This window comes from Pyxicephalus adspersus, chromosome Z, assembly GCF_032062135.1.
Source record: "Pyxicephalus adspersus chromosome Z, UCB_Pads_2.0, whole genome shotgun sequence".
Lineage (NCBI taxonomy): Eukaryota > Metazoa > Chordata > Amphibia > Anura > Pyxicephalidae > Pyxicephalus > Pyxicephalus adspersus.
Window position 1 is genome coordinate 89069628 of NC_092871.1, and position 19812 is coordinate 89089439.

The window sequence follows — 19812 nt, forward strand, 5'->3', positions numbered from 1 at the left end:
ACCCTGAACATTTCAAGTTGTTGCAACCAACAGTTTAGGAAAAACTGTGGGAAGCTTTGAAGACAGAGTTGTTAGTCTGTAGATTATGACATGTAGCTTTTTCACACGCAGCAATCACACGCTGCTGCCGATGAAGATATTGTAAACACCCAGATGTACACGCCCCATGTTAAAACACATTGGCTGAATGTTCAACAAAATTAAGCAAGCCCCTCGCCTCCCTACTTCCTGTCCTCCACTCTGCCCTTTACAGAGTCAGCTTAGAGTTCTCTCTAATTCTTAACCTAATTTTGCATTTTATCCATTGTTTGCTTTAAGCCTGGACATCCACTATTATGGTGCCGGTACTGGAATCCTTTCCTCTTCTGGTTGTGGTTACCAAAATGTTCACCGTTCTCTTGGATTCCAGAGGATGACGGTGCCTGTCTAGGCAAGGCCTTGGTGAGTTACAAAGTGCCCTTATTATACGTTCTATGTTTAATTAGCGGGCTCCATCCTGACACTATCCATGCATGATGCAATCGGATTGTGTAAGTTATTTCAATTCGAGTAGTGAGATGTTGTTCTAAATTGTGTTATGAAGCTACTTGTTCAAGCACTTTCTATTATAGTGTGACAACATTTTGTTCCTGTCTCCCCATTGTGCTCCTATGTTGTCCCCTGCAAAGGGCCACTTACTGCATTGTAAGCTGTGACTTCATTTTGATACATTGTGTATTCATTCTTATGTCATAGGCAACAATTGCTACATTGTATCCAATCTTATTAGACATTCGCACCCTAGTGGTTCTTTTTGTCAGTGCAGCTGCTTTAAAGTGCAGAGTCATTGGGCCCAGATTTAATAAAGCTCTCCATGTCTGGACAGGATACACTTCCATCAGTGAAGCTGGGTGATCCAGCAAACCTGGAATGAATTTCCCAAAAGTCTTTTGCTATTTGTTAGCAAATGCTTTCAATCCTGGACCAGATACATTCCAGGTTTGCTGGGTCACTCAGCTTCACTGATGAAAGTGTATCCCCTCCAGTCTTGAAGAGCTTTAATAAATCAGGCTCATGGACCCAAAGTAAAAGAGGGTGTACCTCTACAACACGTGACAGCGATCGGTCCTACCGATTGGCTAAACCATCCACATTTCGCCCTCCTCTACTGCAAAAACCACATCACAATCTAAATGTACACCCTAAATTTTTTACTTTATAAACAAAAGACCTAACTGATTGGAGATTTTGGAAGTGGAAATTAAATTCTTCCTTTAAAATGTCTGAAACCAATGGGCATGGTACCAAGGCTGGGAGCAAATAACTCCATCTGGGATTTAATGCTTCCATATTCTATCAGAAACTGAAAAAAAAACTAACATTTTGGCTTTACATATACTTAAATATTGCTATTTATTTTCAGTAAAATCTTTTCTTGGAAATATTATTAAAGAACATTTTCAGCTTATGATGTATTTTTTCCATCATTCAGGGACCTCATTAATTATTTTAGTGTGTCTAAAGAGCTTGCCAACCTGAAAGAAAATCTGGGTTTTTTGGAAATAAAATACATTTTGAGGAGACAAGAAGATCTGAAAAAGTTTCCACACTGAATGAATAAAGTGTAAGTTACTGCTTTGGGGCTTCATAAGAATGAGGAAAACCCTATATTACCCCAAGTCGAAAATACAAAGTCCAGTGGTGTCCACCTAATAACAGAAAGGACCTGCAATCTAAACCTAGGAGCCCATTGCAGGCAAAGCAGAGATTGTGCTCATAAGAATCTGCTGAGCAAAAACGATAAATTCATCATTACCAAAGTAATCAACACCAGACCACATGATTTATAAAACAGGTGAGTGTTTAAACACAAAATGCTTGGTTATTTGACACAAGTATACAATAGTAATATGTAAAAAGTACACAACTATACTTGACCAAAGAATAAACAAGTTTTCTCCATGTGGCCAATATAGGGAAAATGTGTGAGTTCGGGATTTTGCAGTGTTGAGTACTTTTTATACTATATAATACCATAACCATCAATTGTACTATATGACCAACAGTATGTGCACACCTGACCATCACATCTACTATATGACCAACAGTATGTATACACCTGACCATCACATCTACTATATGATCAACAGTATGCGTACACCTGACCATCACATCTACTATATGATCAACAGTATGTGTACACCTGACCATCACATCAACTATACGACCAACAGTATGTGTACACCTGACCATCACATCTACTATATGACCAACAGTATGTGTACACCTGACCATCACATCTACTATATGACCAACAGTATCACCTGATATACAGCTATGAGGGTACAGAACAGGAGTGCCTAGGCACAGGAAGTCACCTCATATACAGCTAGGAGGGTACAGAACAGTAGTGCCTAGGCACAGGAAATCACCTGATATACAGCTATGAGGGTACAGAACAGGAGTGCCTAGGCACAGGAAGTCACCTGATATACAGCTATGAGGGTACAGAACAGGAGTGCCTAGGCACAGGAAGTCACCTGATAAATAGCTATGAGGATACAGAACAGGAGTGCCTAGGCACGGGAAGTCACCTGATATACAGCTATGAGGATACAGAACAGGAGTGCCTAGGCACAGGAAGTCACCTGATATACAGCTATGAGGATACAGAACAGGAGTGCCTAGGCACAGAAAGGGACCTGGAGTATACCAAGACAAATATCAGATTGTCAGGGTACTGTTTAGCCACAATTAACAATATAATTTTTTAGGTAATATACCATCCAATAGAAATGCTCAGGAATATAATTAAATACAATCAATTGTGTTGAGAATTAATATCATTTATGTTTTTTTCCTTTTTTTTATTTCAGATTACAAAAGTGAAAATTCTCAATATAATGTAGCATTTATACTTATTTTTGTCATATTTATCATCTTCAATATCATAGAAAAAAGATGCCAATAAAATACGAGGACAAAGCCACACAAACCAAGTGACCATAATGCTTAGGATACATGGGAGTCAGAGACAATTATAGCAGCAATCACTGATTTTATTCAATGATTTTATTAACTGATTCAAAAGAATGTCAATAAGTAACTAAAAAGCATTCTTTACTTTCAAAGGATTGATTTAAATAAATGATTTTAAAGTAATCTTTATTAACACTCCAACATGCATGCTATAAAAGTGTGAATAGCTTCTTGTATATATAGAGGAATACATGACAGAGTAAGTTGGCTTCATCCTTGTGACAGTCAGGCAGGATCTCTTAGAACCCAGGCAGTCCATGCACTCCACAGCTGAGGCTTCCGCCATTGCCCATTTTTTGTAGTTTCTCTAAAGTGCAAGAACTTTTATTCATGTAAAGAACCAGGCATCTGGGAAAGCTGGTCAGGTTACCTGAAAAACTTTCCTACTCAGAAGTTGGTAGGTTTCGCCGGCTTCTACCTTACATCAATAATAAACAGACAATTGAAGAATTTGGTTTCATCAACAAAGTTATATGGACACTTATAGGGGTACTCCTCCTCCCTTTCTGCAGACAGCACCATCATCATGGCTTTCAGTGAGCACTATGAACCATCAGACTGTTTTCTACATTTGGTACCTTGGTCACTGGGAACATGATTCAATGTTAGGAGGACGGCAAATAGCAAGAGGATTATGAATAAAATGAAGGAAACAACATAGAGCAATTTGGAAAGCAATACCAAATAGAATTATACCAATTATTTTACAACTTGATAAACAAATTAAAAAAATCTCACCAGTCTTACCTGTTTAACATTATCAGCAAGGACTTGTACAGCTTTTGTATGAAATTGTAAAGATTTCATCACTTAGGTTAAAACAACATAACCCTATATTTTGATTCATTAATAGATCATCAATCTCAAGTCAATGTTCTGAACTGCAAATTAAATAATAAAATTTGTAATGTGCATGATGTGTGATTTAAATTGTTTTGCCAGACTGCAAGCCAAAGCATTATTAGTATTATATTCAGCTAATACGTCAGCCACAAAAAACAATACAGCTAAACTAATATATATTCATTTCTAGATTACAAAGATTCATCTGTGTCATTAGTAAAATATTTATATTGTTAGTGTTACCTATCAAGGAAAATGAGGATCAAGGGCATATAATAAAACTCATCTGATATAAAGCACATTGTCCCCATGTTACATTATTTACACTTATATGATATTTACCTTATTATGACATTTCAATCATTTGTTTCTGTATCTGAATCCACTTGATCTTGCTGACATTTGGTAATTTGCTTGGGGCAGAAGTCATGATATAACATATGTCTAACCAATTGTCTGGTGCTCTACCCTGATATGATGTCTCTTATCCCCTGAAGAAGCAGTTTTATCCTGGAAATGCATCAGGAACACAAAAATGTTAAACATTGATGTATAATGTGAGATTCATGATGACCACAGTATGCAATTACATTGGAATTGTTTATCATTTTGTGTGATATGTTTTTATGTGTAATGCATTAATAAAACTTGCATACATATTTACACCAGAAACTTTCCTTGGTAGTTTTATTGTTTATGGGACATGGTGGGTAATTGATTTATGGTGAATTTTGTTTTAGGGGCTCAGTGCTTACATTTCTCTTTGTCATGAATATTGTTGTCAGGATTTCTTCAGTAGGAACAGGAGGGAGATCAGCATTGGCAGCACACACTATAAAGCCACAAGTCAAGTATAACTTGTGTTGATTGTAAATGAATGCATACACAGCACTGCAAACAGTGAATATTAAATATGGTGTAACACACAAACATACAGATGCAATAATCTATACACAACTGTATACAATGGACAAGAATATCCAGAGCCGGAACAGGATTTTAGAGGGCAAGTAACCAGAACACCAGCAAGGCAATAGGAGGCTTGCAAAGCCAGAATATAAAGTCCTACTTATTGGGAGCCACAGGTGTTACCAAACTAGGAGGTGACTCTGCAGCAATTCACCTGCTGGTTGAATGTCCTTTGCTGACTTTCCCTGGAGAAACAAAAACTTCATGACGGCCCATAACTCCAATGACGTGAAACTTGCTTGTGCCTCGGCCATCACAGCTTCTCAGTAAAAGAAAAAACAGTTTTAGAAATCACTAAGACCTGATATTTGCACAATTGCATTCTAAGATATTAGGCTGTCATATGCCCTAAGACTCATTTTTCATTTCATTTCATTTGGAAGGGGGCAAAGCCATGAACTTCTCAGCACCCCCTCGTATCTCATTCTGCCCCCCAGGCATCCTATATTGTTTCATTTGTATCACCTGGTTAGCAGCAGGTAATTCCACTGGTTCCATGGGCAAATTGCCTATCAATACATTTATTGCAGATATATAAGATTATACTCCAAATTGGTATCTGCCATCTGATAATTCATGTGTCAATCTCCTAACAATATCAATACCATTGATATACTTGGGTAAAGGTACAATACCTACTGGATACATCTTACCAAGTACATTTCCTATTTCTTAATGTACATGTCTATACTGAAGGTCTTTGTTTACTTTCCAGACCAGTGATCACTACACTCTTGCCCCTAAACAACTGTGGATTACCATATATCAAAATGATCTCTGTCCTGTATTATGTAAAGCTCATACATTTTGTTCATTTTTACTTTTTGCAATTAATTGTTACAAAGGGTGTATAGGGATACTAATCAGTACGAGTCTATCTACTATGTGCTTGACCTTCCTCTGCTTTCAGAGTGATCTCCCTGAGGAGATCAGAATACATTGTGGGAGGAGGAGATGTCAGTTTTACATCATACCAATTTTGCTTTTAACAGGGGAAAGCCAGTCCCTTGAGAGGGATTCTTGCTGATTTACCTACTTGGCTGTATGGGTATACTGTACAGCTCCCAAAAAGAATAAAGTATCTACTCCATAAATCTCATTTATTGGGACCCCATTATGCAAAAAACATATTTTTTTCTAGTGTCCTTGTGTCGGCAACTGGCTGTCCCTTAATTTCTTCCTTTCCACCATTTGACCAATCACTATTGGTAGTATCCCACACAATGGTATCCCAAATTTCTGTATCCCACTCAATCCCTGTGTTCACTGTACTCATATGCATAATTTTTTGCTAGTCTTTCCTTTTCGCTTCCCATATTTGCATTCTACTACCCATACAACTGCTTTCTTAGCTACCTCTTGGTACATATCCAGTTTGTTTGACAACAACCTATTTTGTTATTGTAACATAGTTATCATGTGTTTGAAATCTTCTGCTTGCTTTTCTAACTGCATTTATATTTGTGTTTTTGCTGTCTTCATGTGCATTTGTTTAGTATACAGCAATAGGGATTAAGGAGCGAGATTTTAAAATTCAGGCCGTTCTCGCTTACCGAATATGTCAACTGAAGTTCCTCACATGCACTTTTGCAATTTTGTTTTCTTACTCCCCCCAAGAGAAATTAAGGTTCAAAGAAAGTAAATGGACAGGATAGCATAGTATGACAGTTATAGTTTTGTGAGCAGGCATGTATAAATTTACCCCCTCCCCAAGTTTCCTTGTAATGTGAGTGACCTGGGGGGGCCCAAATTCCTTGTTTAATTTTTAAACAACACCCTCAAAATGAGAAGGGTTTTTTGTATTTTCACAGTTTATTTAAAAATGTGACCCCATATCTTAGAATTCTTCATTTTTCTTCCTCTGTAATCTTTATTTCAGCTGGGGTGCTGAAATGTTGGGTAGTAATAGCTAAAAAGCGTAATCTTTGTTGATACCAACTTTACCTGCACACGTCCTGCACGTATTATCTCTACAGAAGCTTCTCTTCTTCCTGGCACTCCTTGTAATTTGACCTACTTCATTGCAATCATTACCTATTTCTATCTAGCCCTTCCTAGAGCTGGCTGGGTTCTATTCTTTCCATTTCCTAACCTAATTTTGCATTTAATGCTGAGTTTTCTAGCCTGGACATCCACTATTATGGTGCCGGTACTGGAATCCTTTCCTCTTCTGGTTGTGGTTGCTAAAAAGTTCACCGTTCTCTTGGATTCCAGAAGATGACGGTACCTGTCTAGGCAAGGCCTTGGTGAGTTATGAAGGTGACCGTTCTGCATTATATGTATTTAATTTACAGACTCCATTCTGAAAATTTCATCAAGAACATTCACTTTGTTTCTGAATTTTGATCCAGTGTTGTCACCTGTGCTACCTTTAGAGGCCATTTATTGCATAGCAGACTGGGATTTAATTTGGATACATTGTGTATACATTATAATTTGAAGTAATAATCACAACAATATATCTGATCTCATTAGACTTAAACTGTGTACACACATACAATACTTGTTGTTGATCTTTTATGATCCTGTACATACAGCAATGTTCTACTCCATAGAGGGGTGAGGGGGAGAGTGACAGAGTGGCACACTGCTGTGCGCTCTCCCCCTTCCCTTGCATTAGGATCGCTCGTTGTTCATCGTCCATAGATCTGCTAGGACAGATCCACGGATGATGGATGACGCGGGCTGTACACCCACCAGAATCTTGCCCGGTATCCACCCTGAGACAATTATCGGGCGAGAAAAATTTGGCGTGTGTACGTAGCTTAAGGTTTGCATTTCTTGTAATGAGCTTTGAAATTTGCTGAAGCTTTATTGTTGTTGTATTAGTACATAGGCATGATCCACTGTTGTCCCTATCAGGAAACACCCTGAAAAAAACAATCCACCATGAAATATGATTATATAGCCAAATTGGTAGAGCCTAATGACATCCCTAAAGAAACTCAGTCACCTTGCCCATTCATGATCGGATTAAAGCCACCCAACCTAATAAAGGAAATTCACAGCATACCCTAGTGGGTTTTTTTTCATTGCAGCTGCTGTAAAATGCAGTGTCATAGCTCACAGGAAAAGATGATGTAAACTCTACAACATATGTACTCATACAACACAGTGATCGGCTCTAATGAGTGGCCTTTAGGTCCAAGATTGCTTTCCTCTAATGCTAAAACAATCTGATCATTTACCTCATATTTCTATGACAGACCAGTTAAATATTTGTCTCCAAATTTAATAAATAATAAACCCCACAAGAGGTCCTTGAGTTGGGTCTTTGGTCATCTTGATTGACAGGGCTAGGATGATGCAATTCCTGTGCAGGGGTGCATGAGAATCTAGCTCACTGTTTCTGTACAGATAGAGACAAAGATCAGGCAGGTGATTCCTGATAGATTCCAAACTTTGGAAGTGGAATTTTAGTTCTGCCTTAATGTCTGTAACTGAGACAATGGTCATGGTATCCAAGAGTGGGAGCAAATAATCACATCATGGATTCAACCCTTCCATCTTCTGAAATACCTAAAAGTTTTGGTACTTAAATAGTGATATTTCATAATGGTAATCTATGTTCTTAAAATATTATAGAAGAAAGTTTTCATCTTACGATATTTTTCTCCATCATCCAGGGACCTCATTGATTACTTTAGTGTGTCTAAAGAGCTTGCCAACGTGAAACTGAATTGTGGAAAATCTGCATTTTTGGAAAAAAAATGGCTGAATATAAAACCATGTTGGAGGTGAAGTGATCTGAAACATTTCCAGACTGAATAAATCAGAATCTGGAAAACCCTATAATACCACAAGTGGAAAGGCCACCTAGTAACAGAAAGGACCTGCGATGTACAACTACAAATCGATGTTCATCCTATATGTTTGCTTCTCCTGATCTAATAGGACTGTAATACGTAATGGCTTGTGATACATCCTGACAGAGGCTAAATACTGATTAGTTCTACAATTATAAGTTAAATTCATCATTACCAAAGTCAACCACACCAGACTACATGACTAATAAAATAGGTGAGTGTTTCAGCACAAATAGTTGGTTATTTTGACAAAAGTATGCAATAGAGTTATGTAAAAAATATACAACTGTACTTGGCCAAAAAATGTAAGACTATTGCCCATGTGGCAAAATGTAGGGTAGATTCTTGAGTTTAGGTGTTTTCAGTGTTGGATAATGTTTAGACTACATCATACCATAACCATCAATTGTACTGTATGGCCAAAAGTACGTGGACACCTGACCATCAATTGTACTGTATGGCCAAAAGTACGTGGACACCTGACCATCACATCTACTATATGACCAACAGTATGTGTACACCTGACCGTTACATCTACTATATGACCAACAGTATGAGGACACCTGACCATCACATCTACTATATGACCAACAGTATGTGTACACCTGACCATCACATCTACTATATGACCAACAGTATGTGTACACCTGACCATCACATCTACCTGACCATCACATCTAATATATGACCAACAGTATGTGTACACCTGACCATCACATCTACTATATGACCAACAGTATGTGTACACCTGACCATCACATCTACTGCAATAACTTCTACAAAACCAGCCACAAAAATACTTGGTGCCACCAATTTAATGTGGAAGACCTACACAAAGCCCTGACCTCCACCTAACTAAACAGCTGAATTGGAAAGATGAGCCAGGTCTTCTCATCCAACATCAGTCCATGACCTCAGCAATGGGCTAAATTTAAAGCTCATGTGGGTGTAACAGTCAGATGCCCACAAACTATTGGCCATATTGTGTATTTAAGGAACAGAGGCAAGTGTTACCATTATTTCCAGATAGTGTAGAAGACAAAAAGGTGCCATTTGTTAGCACAGTATAGGCCACACATTTCAGCAAACACAAAGTCATCTTCTAAAAGCTTCAAATGATATAAAAATTCTAAACCAGACTTTGAAACCATAACTTGTAAACTAAAAATAGTAAAAATGATAGTGATATGATTATGATATAAAATGAGATGTCCAACAAGCTCAATTAAATGTGATGGATTGATTTTGAAAAAAAAAAAAATTGCAGTGCATCTTTAATAACCTCTATTCATTCATGGTTTCCAAGACTTCACACAGTTAAAACATTCACATAGCCTATCCATAAACCCTGTGCCAAGAAACCCAAACACATTTTTTGCTTTTCTCATATTACACATTTTTTTTCAGGAATGATCTGCCCTTTGCTTATCTTATCAGCAGTTACAGCAACTCATTATGTACAGACTGGAGCAGATATACATTTTTGTAGATTTCAATGTTATGAGCCGCAAGGAATTCTGCAGCTCCGGTGCAATGTCACACTTGTTCTAGCTGAATGCTGGAATTCAGTTCCAATAATTCATCATATATTGAACCAAAGACTTCTCTTGAACCATGATAATGGCTGCTGGATGATGAAAAATGCGCAGAAAAATGACACTGGCCTATATGAAACATTGTTTTTTAGCAGTGCCAATAAGTTTAAGATATTGGAATCTACAGAGATCATTGTATTAGGTAAGAGGATATTTATGCTTTACCTTATAGAAAAACACCAGGCAAACATCTGAATACAAACATAACATGGATGTGTATCTGTTCATATAGTTCTGAGGCTTGACATATAGACTAGCCCTTCCTGGAGCAGTTCTGGTTCCTTGTCCAATATGTAACATAAACACTTTAGTTGCCATGTATGTTGGAGGATGTGTAGGGGCACAATTGAGCTTATCTTTCGGGAATGTCATTTGATCCATCCCTTTTTCTGTTGGATCTTACTGGTTGTCATACAGATTTGAACATGATACACTACTTGCTAGTCCTACTCATGATCTATCCTCCACCTTTGGTCGGAAATTTGTTACGCATATTTTGACCAATGCTAGAACCCCTATAGCACCCCAATGGAAATCTTCTGTCCCTCCACAATATTGGGTCTTACAGAGAATCCAAGATGTTAGAATAATGGATTATTTTAAAGCTATTCAGTGTGATATTATTATTATTAATAATAATAGAAATAATAATAATCAGTATTTATATAGCACCAACATATTACACAGCACTGTACAATAAATAGGGGTTACAAATGACAGACAGATACAGACAGTGACACAGGAGGAGGAGAGGACAGAAGAGCTTACAATCTATGAGGTGGGGGAAGTATCACACAATAGGAGGGGGATATGGAATGGTGGGGAGGGATTTGTGTATCAGGTAGGTAGGTGGGACAAGAGATGTGGAGGGATTTGTGTATCAGGTAGGTAGGTGGGACAAGAGATGTGGAGGGATTTGTGTCACTCCTTAGACATCAATATTAATATTGTTCACCTATTTTGGACATTGATGTAATCTCTCTTTACTATAATCTGGTTACCATGCTTTCTTCACAAGTGAAAATGTGAAACGCTTTTAAACAGTTCTGTGATTTTCCCCCTTTCCTTTCTTTTTTGTTTGATTGAAATTCTGTCGGATATGCTTTTTTCTGTGTTTTTTTAAATGAAAAAAAGGAATAAAAATATACAATTTTAAAAAAGGGATAAAAACAGAATTAATGCATTTTACGCTTCTCTTTTTTACAGGAAGCCGAAGTCCAAATTCTAGATATCATGTACCGTTTATACGTATCTTTGGCTTATGTATCATCTTGCATATTATCAAAAAGGTTTTCCTGGATTAGTTCCATAAATTATCTCTGGATAGAAGCACCAGATTCATCTTCTCCAAGTTTGAACACAGAAAACTCACACTGCACTTTACCTGTCTATCATTATACCACTTCCTTCAAGAGAGATCTGGCAATGCTAAAAGATAAATATTGTTAAAATTTTAGCTAGTTTTACTGAAATATTAGGTTTATGTGAAGTGAAAGATTTGCAGTACAAAGCTTTGCAGGTGACTTACATTGTATGTTTATGCTATTTGATACTACAATGAATTGAAACAAAGGTTATATCTTTATTATTCTGGTTTTGAATCAGAGTGATGACAAATAATTAAGATAACGAGGAAAATAGTGGCAAATATAGAAGAAAACACCTTGGTTTGATGGGGTCACAGCTCTCATCATTACAATGGAGTCAATTTCATATATTCTATATATTCTATATTCTATATTCTATATATATTCTATACATAATCTGAAAAAATTTATGAGATTAAATGCTGAGGAAAATGATAATTGACTGATTGAAGAAGGCGCACGTTTATTCTTAGAGGTAAAATAAACATTGATTTAACAATTGAATATGACAATATTCTAAAACATGTATGTTTTTCATTTTTTTGTCTGTGTTTGTCAATACATAGAGAAATTTAGATGGCGCTGATATCTAGCGTCCTTCCAAGGAAGCCTACTGGTGATATGCGTCAAGGACCAAAAGTTGCATTGTATAAAAATGCTGATGTATAATGATTTTTAAATATCATGTGTATTGCAATTACTAAAATGTATGTATAGGAGCTTGATGTATGTTTTTAGGGATTTAGGATGGAATAGAATAAACTGGATAAGGAATGTCAAATTTTTGTTGCATTAATGATGGGTAAAGCATCTGAAAATCCCCATAACACAAAACATTGTATTTGAAGATGATCAATTCACTTTCAAAGCATACTGCCTGTGATATGTGCTACAAAGTTGCTGGCAGAATATTTAGGGGTGCTATAACACATCCAACCGCCCATCTGGCACCCTGCAATGCAACCCAACCAGGCCCCTCTTCAGCATCAAGATGCCAAATTGTGCAAATTTATAAAAGAAAAAACCCTCAGCACACCACAAAGCGTAAATGTCACATACACAAGTAACTTAGGTATCTGCTGCCATCTAGTGGAAGTGTTCGATAATTTCTAATAATGATCTCCTATCACACTAACATTGTTGTAGGCAAAATAAAATGTAGAAATAAATGAAAGCTCCACAAATCATTTAATATTTTATTAGTATCTTAGTATTGGATTTAGTTTTTAAACCTGTTTTTTTATGGGGGTCCTGACTTGACTGGGTCCTGGCTGCATTGACATGGCAAGATTTAGCTCCATCAATATGTATAGCTCTGATCTCCGAAGCGCTGATTGATGCATCTTTAGAATCAGATTTGGGATTTGGTGCATTTTTTTATCAATCCCTTGTACAATAAAAGTGGTTTAAATATTGCTCAGTGTACACTGGCATCATTAAGGTATCTTTGCTGTACAGGTGAATTCAGGTAACTCCCCCCTTCCACCCTGCATTACTAAATCTCTAACCCTGGAGTGGACAGAATGGTCCTGATTTATTAAAGCTCACCAAAATTGGAGAAGATAGACTATCATGGGAGAACCTGGGTAATCCAGCAATCCTAAAATGGATTTGGTCCTTGATGGAAAACATTTGAAAATATTAGCAAATGATTTTAGAAAATTCATTCCAGGTTTTCTGGATCACTGTTTCTCTCATGATAATCTATATTTGACACTCTTAAAGAGTTTTAATAAATCAGACCCAATAATTTATCTTATTTGGCCCTGTAGGCTTCCACACCTCATATGACCGGTCCCACAAAAATGCTGCTCTTAACCTGTTGTGTATGACCCCCCTATCTAACGTAATTATATATAACCTAAAATATATTGACTTCCTTGCTGTCCTTGGTGTTTTCTGGGACACTGAATTAAAAAAAATAACATCAATTAGTTCCCCATTATGCAAGATTTTCCCACAAAACAAAAGGAAAAAAATGTTCCATCACCAGTAAGAATTTAGTTCATTTTCATGACTCTTTCCTTTCAAATTTTTGGAATAATCTTTGTTGTAATTTTTTTTCAGGATAAACATTTTTTTTCATAATTTTATTTTTTAATTTAGTGAACAGCCAAATATACAATATTTGAACATTCATTCATACAATCATCCAAAATAAACACCATTCCCATCAAAATATGCATATTGCTAACAGGCTATATTTGAAATGACTGATCACTGATAATTTCCATATTATAGACAAAACAAAGAAAGAGAGGGATAGAAGTGGGGGAGGGTGGGGGGGCAATGGCATTGCCGGCCTGACTAAGTACTGGCCAAATACAGTGTGATTGGGAGCATAGAACGACAAGTTCAACAGCAGTTTTGTTATCAAATATATCATTAACATTATCAGCCACGCTTTGTACTGAAAGATACGCCTGGGTGGTGGTATATTGTATCCAATAAAACCAGGTTTTACTAAATTTATCAGATCTCCCATCACGGGAGGTAATAAGATCTTCCATCGTCATAATCTCGTTCACCCTTTTAAACCAGAGCGACAGGGTGGGGGGAGAAGACTGCTTCCATTGTGAAGGAACAAAGGCTTTAGCAGCATTTAAAAGATGCTTAAGCAAAGAGTTGTGGTATTTCTTTTTAGACCAATCATTCAAACGCAAAAGGGCCAGCTCAGGTCTGTTGCGTATATCCACCTCTGTCAATTCCTCGATAACCGCTGCCACCCTTGACCAGAAAGGTACTAATATTGTGCATTCCTACAATATATGGAGTAGACTACCAGCTTAAGCTTCACAATGTCAGCATCGATCATCCACTCCCGGATACATTTTAGCAAGCACTGTCAGTACTCTGTACCAACGTGTGAGTAATTTATAATTCAATTCCTGTCAAGAGTTGCCAAGAGCAGCCTGGTGCCCATGCACAAAAGGCGTTCCCGTTGTTCTGGGGAGAATGTAATATTAAGGTCACATTCCCATTTATTTAAAAATGGTAAAGATGCGGGGTTTAGGTCTGTCAAAAGCAGCTGATAAGCACTAGAGAGAGTCCCCCGAACGGGGCCCGTGGCCACACACACTAATTCCATCTGTGACAGAGGATGCACAAAATTGGATCGTAGTGGGAGGGAGCGGAGAAAATGATGCAACTGTAGACTACGCCATACATCCAACTATGCAAGATCGTGAGCAGCTGATGGATCAGAAATATTCGTCCATTCTGTACCCCTCAAAAAATGGGATGCTCTAAAGATTCCCTGTTCCCCCCAAGAACAGAACCTGGGGTCAGTTATACCAGGTTGAAACCCTGGATGCCCCAAAATAGGAGATAATGGGGAGGGGTAGGTACTCAGGTACTCGGAAATTTGGAAATAATTCTACACAATACATAGAGTTGTTCCTATCAGAGGGAGCTTAGGAATAGTAAGAAGTGTGTCTAGTGGGACCACATAGCCCCTGCTAATGGGGTACAAGAAAGTGCTACGAGTGCTACCCAAGGTTTGTGACCGCCATTCCTGCACCAGTCTATTAAGCACCCCACATGTACCGCTTGTTGGTACAATAGAGGGTCGGGAAAGGCAATACTGACGCCCACTGTAGGCAACCGTAAGACCCGTCGCCCGATACAGGGGTTGCCACCCCCCACACAAAGTAGAGAAGCTCTTGCCTAAATTTATTTAGTACTTGTTGTGGGATATGGACCTGGAGGGTTTGGAGCAAGTATATAGTAGACGTGGCATAATGTTCATTTTCGATATGTTGCATCTACCGAACCAGGAGAATGCGTGTTGTTTCCACCGCTGTAAGTATCTCCTCACCACATTTAATAAGGGCAGAAAATTCAAATTAACCACCGAGGACAATTCTCTAGGGATCTTAGTTCCCAGATATGTTATGGTGGATTTCCCCCATTTAAAGGGAAAATACGGTGTCAGAGACCCCACTATCCTATCAGATAATGTGATGGACAGTGTCTCTGATTTCTGTAGATTGATTTTATATTTAGATAACGTTGAGTACCTAAGGGGCACCCCTGTCATGTGCCATTACTAATAGAGAAGGGTCTGGACAATAAACCATTCACTTTGACCTGCACCGTTGGGGTGGAGTATAGGGACCCAATCCAGGTCACCAAGGCAGGCGGTAGACCTATATGTACCAAGGTATGTTTCAAAAATTCCCAGTCAACGCGGTCAAAGGCTTTTTCAGCATCTGCTGCCAACAACATTGCCTGTATCTTATGTAAATGAATATAGTTAATCAAATTTAGTGTTCTTATGGTATTGTCCCTAGCTTCTCGGCCCGGTAGGAAACCTCTCTGGTCGGGGTGTATAATAGATTGGATCAAGGGAGTCAGGGTTAAGTATTAAGGAAATATGTGCTGCCAATGAATCCCTGGGCAGCGCCATTCGTTCAGTCAAGGCATTAAACACTGTTAGTGCGGTGGGAGCACAGAAAGGAGTTTCTTATAGTACAGTAAGGTCAGGCCGTCAGGGCCAGGTGCTTTCCCAGTGGCAGCTTTAGTAACAGCCGAGGCCAATTCCTCTGCCGTGATTGGGGCCCCCAGAAAATCCACCACCTCCGAAGGAATGGGGAGTCCCGAGGAGTCAAGATAGGCTCCAATCAAATCTGCCTTTGTGGGATCTGCCTCATTGGCAGCATTGCTGTCCAAATATACAATTTGTCAAAAAATGACCGGAAGGTCTCTGCAATGTCTGAAGAGGTGTGCACCCTTCCACCCGATGGGGAGCTCATACTAGGAATATAGGTTTTTGCCCTCTTTTCCCGATGTGCTTGAGTTAGAGCCCTGCCACATTTATTAGAATATTTATAATAATATCCCTTGCACTTGGTAAGCATAAATTTGGTTTTACACGTAGCATCTCTCTAATACGCTCTCTTATACCCACAATTTGCTGCTCGATTTCCACCGTGTGAAGCCGACTGGCTTCCAAATTATGCAAAAGCTGATTAAGTTTAGCTTCTCTCTCCCTTTTGCACCTATGACCCAACTGAATGAACAGACCTTGTACCGTGTTTCCCCGAAAATAAGACAGTGTCTTATATTTATTTTACCTCTGAAAATCTCATTAGGGCTTATTTTCAGGGGATATCTTATTTTTCTCACTCTACTATATGACCATTAGTATCTGGACACCTGACCATCACATCTACTAAATGACCAAAAATGATTTTGGAAGGGATTGTTCAACAAGCTCATATAGATGTGATGGCCAGATGTCCAACAAAACATTCAACAAAATAACTTTTGTGATTCATTCAAAAGTTCGAAAACCTCACACATCTAATAAATTACTTGTATAACTTTTTAAGTTTCTCATATTGCACATTTTATTTTTCAGGATTGATCTTCCTAGTGCTCATCTTATCAGCAGCTAAAGCAGCTCATCTTGTTCAAACTGGAGCAGATATACATTTTTGTAGATTTCAATGTTATGAGCCGCAAGGAATTCTGCAGCTCCGGTGCAATGTCACACTTGTTCTAGCTGAATGCTGGAATTCAGTTCCAATAATTCATCATGTATTGAACCAAAGACTTCTCTTGAACCATGATAATGGCTGCTGGATGATGAAAAATGTCCAGAAGAATGACACTGGCCTATATCAAACCTTCTTTTTTAGCGGTGCTGAAAAATTTAAGATATTGAAATCTACAGAGATCATTGTCTTAGGTAAGAGGATATATATACTTTTCATTAGAGAATAACTCCAGGCAAACATCTGAATACAAACATAAAATGGACGTGCATCTATTCATCTATTTCCGAGGCTTGCGATACAACCTAGCCCTTCCTGGAGAAGGTCTTCTTCCTTGTCCAGCTTGTAAACCTTATGAAACCTTAATGCAGAAGCAGCAGACTGATAACTTCATCTCTGATGCAATTTCCTCCTATTGGCATGTTCCATGTCAGCACTTGATCACTAAGGCACACATTATTGATTCCTTGTCCTGCTTCTCCCTCTCTGTGGAAGTTTTTGAGAAATCAACACTTCTAACGGTGACAGACTCATGGTTCCCCTGATGTGTTCAGTGCTTTAATTTGTTAAAACCTATGGGTCTGAGTTTATAGAGCTCTCCAAGACTGGAGAGGATAGACTAATATCGGAGAACATGGGTGATCTAACCAATAGCAAACCAATACCTAACCAATAGCAAATGATTTTAAGAAAATCTATTCCATGTTTGCTCGTTCACACAGATTCTTCCATATTAGTCTGTCTTCCCCAGTCTTGGAAAACTTTACCAAATCAGGCCCAATATGTCCTATAGAGATATAAGAGCACTTAAAAACCATCTTTTCAAACCTTCCTACCCGTCTTCTTCTGTCTCTTAAAACCTCTCCACTCACCCACCATTCCATATCTCCCATCCTATTGTGTGATACTTCCCCCACCTCCTAGATTGTAAGCTCTTCGGGGCAGGGTCCTCTCCTCCTCCTGTGTCACTGTCTGTACCTGTCTGTCACTTGTAACCCCTATTTATTGTACAGCGCTGCATAATATGTTGGTGCTATATAAATCCTGTTTATTAATAATAATATTAATAATAATAATGTAAGTAGGTGCTGATAGGAAAACCAAGCATAGATAAAGATGGTGTGCATTAGATTTCTCCACCACCAGGGTTCTTCCAGAAGTTGGTAGGGATTTTTTAAACTAGATTTAAACTAGATGGATAGTTGATCTCCCAACTATTGATTCCTGCATATTTCTGGGGCCAACATTATTTGGTAGGGCCAGCTGCAGCTGTTTATAAGGAGGTATCCAGCCACCACCATGGGGATTTTTCTAAATATTGGCCACCAATTTATGAGGCTTTATTACCAAATTGGTTTTGTGCTCCCAGAGATCTGAAAATTATTTCACATTTTCCTCGGGGTAAGGTTGGGAAAGGTTGGTGTAGATAGATATTGTAACATGCTATCTTTGTACTTTTTCAGATCCTGTGAAAATACACAATATAAGCATTAATTACAGTCTGGGGGGCTCTGACATCTCCCTGGAGGTCTCGCTCTCGGGGGATAATGCCCGTGTGTTCTGGGAGTTGGATGGACGATCACTTCCGCTGAGATACATCCTAAAATACAACAACAGAACTCTAATAATTAGAAATGCCAACAAAGAGGATGAGAAGGGGATGTTTGTTATTCGAGTCCTTAACCCTATAAGTGAAGACAAGCGTGAATATCATCTTGTGATTCCAGGTAACAGGAAAAAAGAATGATATGATTGTATTGCTGGATATATAATGTTTAAATATTATTACATGCAGTGACAAATTTAATGTATATAAGACATATGTGCATAATTAGGGCATCCCTGGCCAATGTATGGAGGGCTTAGGGAGGACCAGGACAATATTGGGAATCCTTTGTATGGTGGAAGTTGTTCCCAAAAAATGGCAAACAACTGGTTACCGGTATTGCCTGTTGTCTGACTGCAGCTGATCTTTTGTGTCTCCACTTGGAAGCTGCCATTACAGTGGATGAAGCATTTTGTTTTCCCCCATTCACTGATGATCTGCTGACTTGTGGGGAAAAGATTGAGGAAGCTCAGATCAACAGAATAAGAAGCAGGGAGATCCTTTCATTGCAGGTGCTCAGGTACAGCTTCCCCTCCAGCAAGGAGAATGATCAGCAGAACAATAGTGACACCACTAAATCTCACCCTGAATCTGGTGACACCAACACAGCCCTAGATGATCTCACAGCTATGAGGGTACGGAACAGGAGTGCCTAGGCACAGGAAGTCACCTGATATACAGCTTTCATGTACAAAAATCTGTATTTACCAAAACCTGCACCCATTATTACTATAGAAAGATACCTCTGTGTTACCTGTGACCTGTCAAAATCACAGATTTCTTCTGTTATATACAAGAAGTCATGAATAAGAATTGACATAAATGAGTAATGAAAAAACACAGCTTCATAAGCAAACAAGTGCAACATAACAAGGAAATGTGCTGACAATGAACATGTGACTCAAAGAGTTACATGTTAAATCTGAGTAAAAGCAAAAAAAAAAATCAATAAATAAATATGCATTGCTGCTAATGAATGAAATACCAGCAAGAACCTTTTGAAAAGAGAATCCACCAACCTCTTAGTGCTAGTGTCACACCAGAGTACTGTAGGTTAATTAACCCTGCGATTTCTTCACCCCTTGCTCCAGTGCTTTTGAAATCTCCTGC

General features: G+C 38.3%; 1 protein-coding gene and 1 long non-coding RNA gene across 2 annotated transcripts; both read left to right on the forward strand.

Annotated features, from left to right (window-relative positions):
• The first annotated feature begins 205 nt into the window (after positions 1-205).
• LOC140343590 (uncharacterized) lies at positions 206-19374 on the forward strand. The gene is made up of 4 exons (XM_072430304.1): positions 206-441; positions 1472-1834; positions 16961-17290; positions 18560-19374. The coding sequence occupies exons 2-4, from the start codon at positions 1819-1821 to the stop codon at positions 18841-18843; spliced, it is 630 nt and encodes a 209-aa protein (XP_072286405.1). The 5' UTR covers positions 206-441; positions 1472-1818; the 3' UTR covers positions 18844-19374.
• LOC140343591 (uncharacterized) lies at positions 6922-12379 on the forward strand. The gene is made up of 4 exons (XR_011923377.1): positions 6922-7076; positions 8457-8850; positions 10044-10373; positions 11438-12379. It is a non-coding gene; the product is annotated as an uncharacterized lncRNA (long non-coding RNA).
• Positions 19375-19812: the final 438 nt, after the last annotated feature.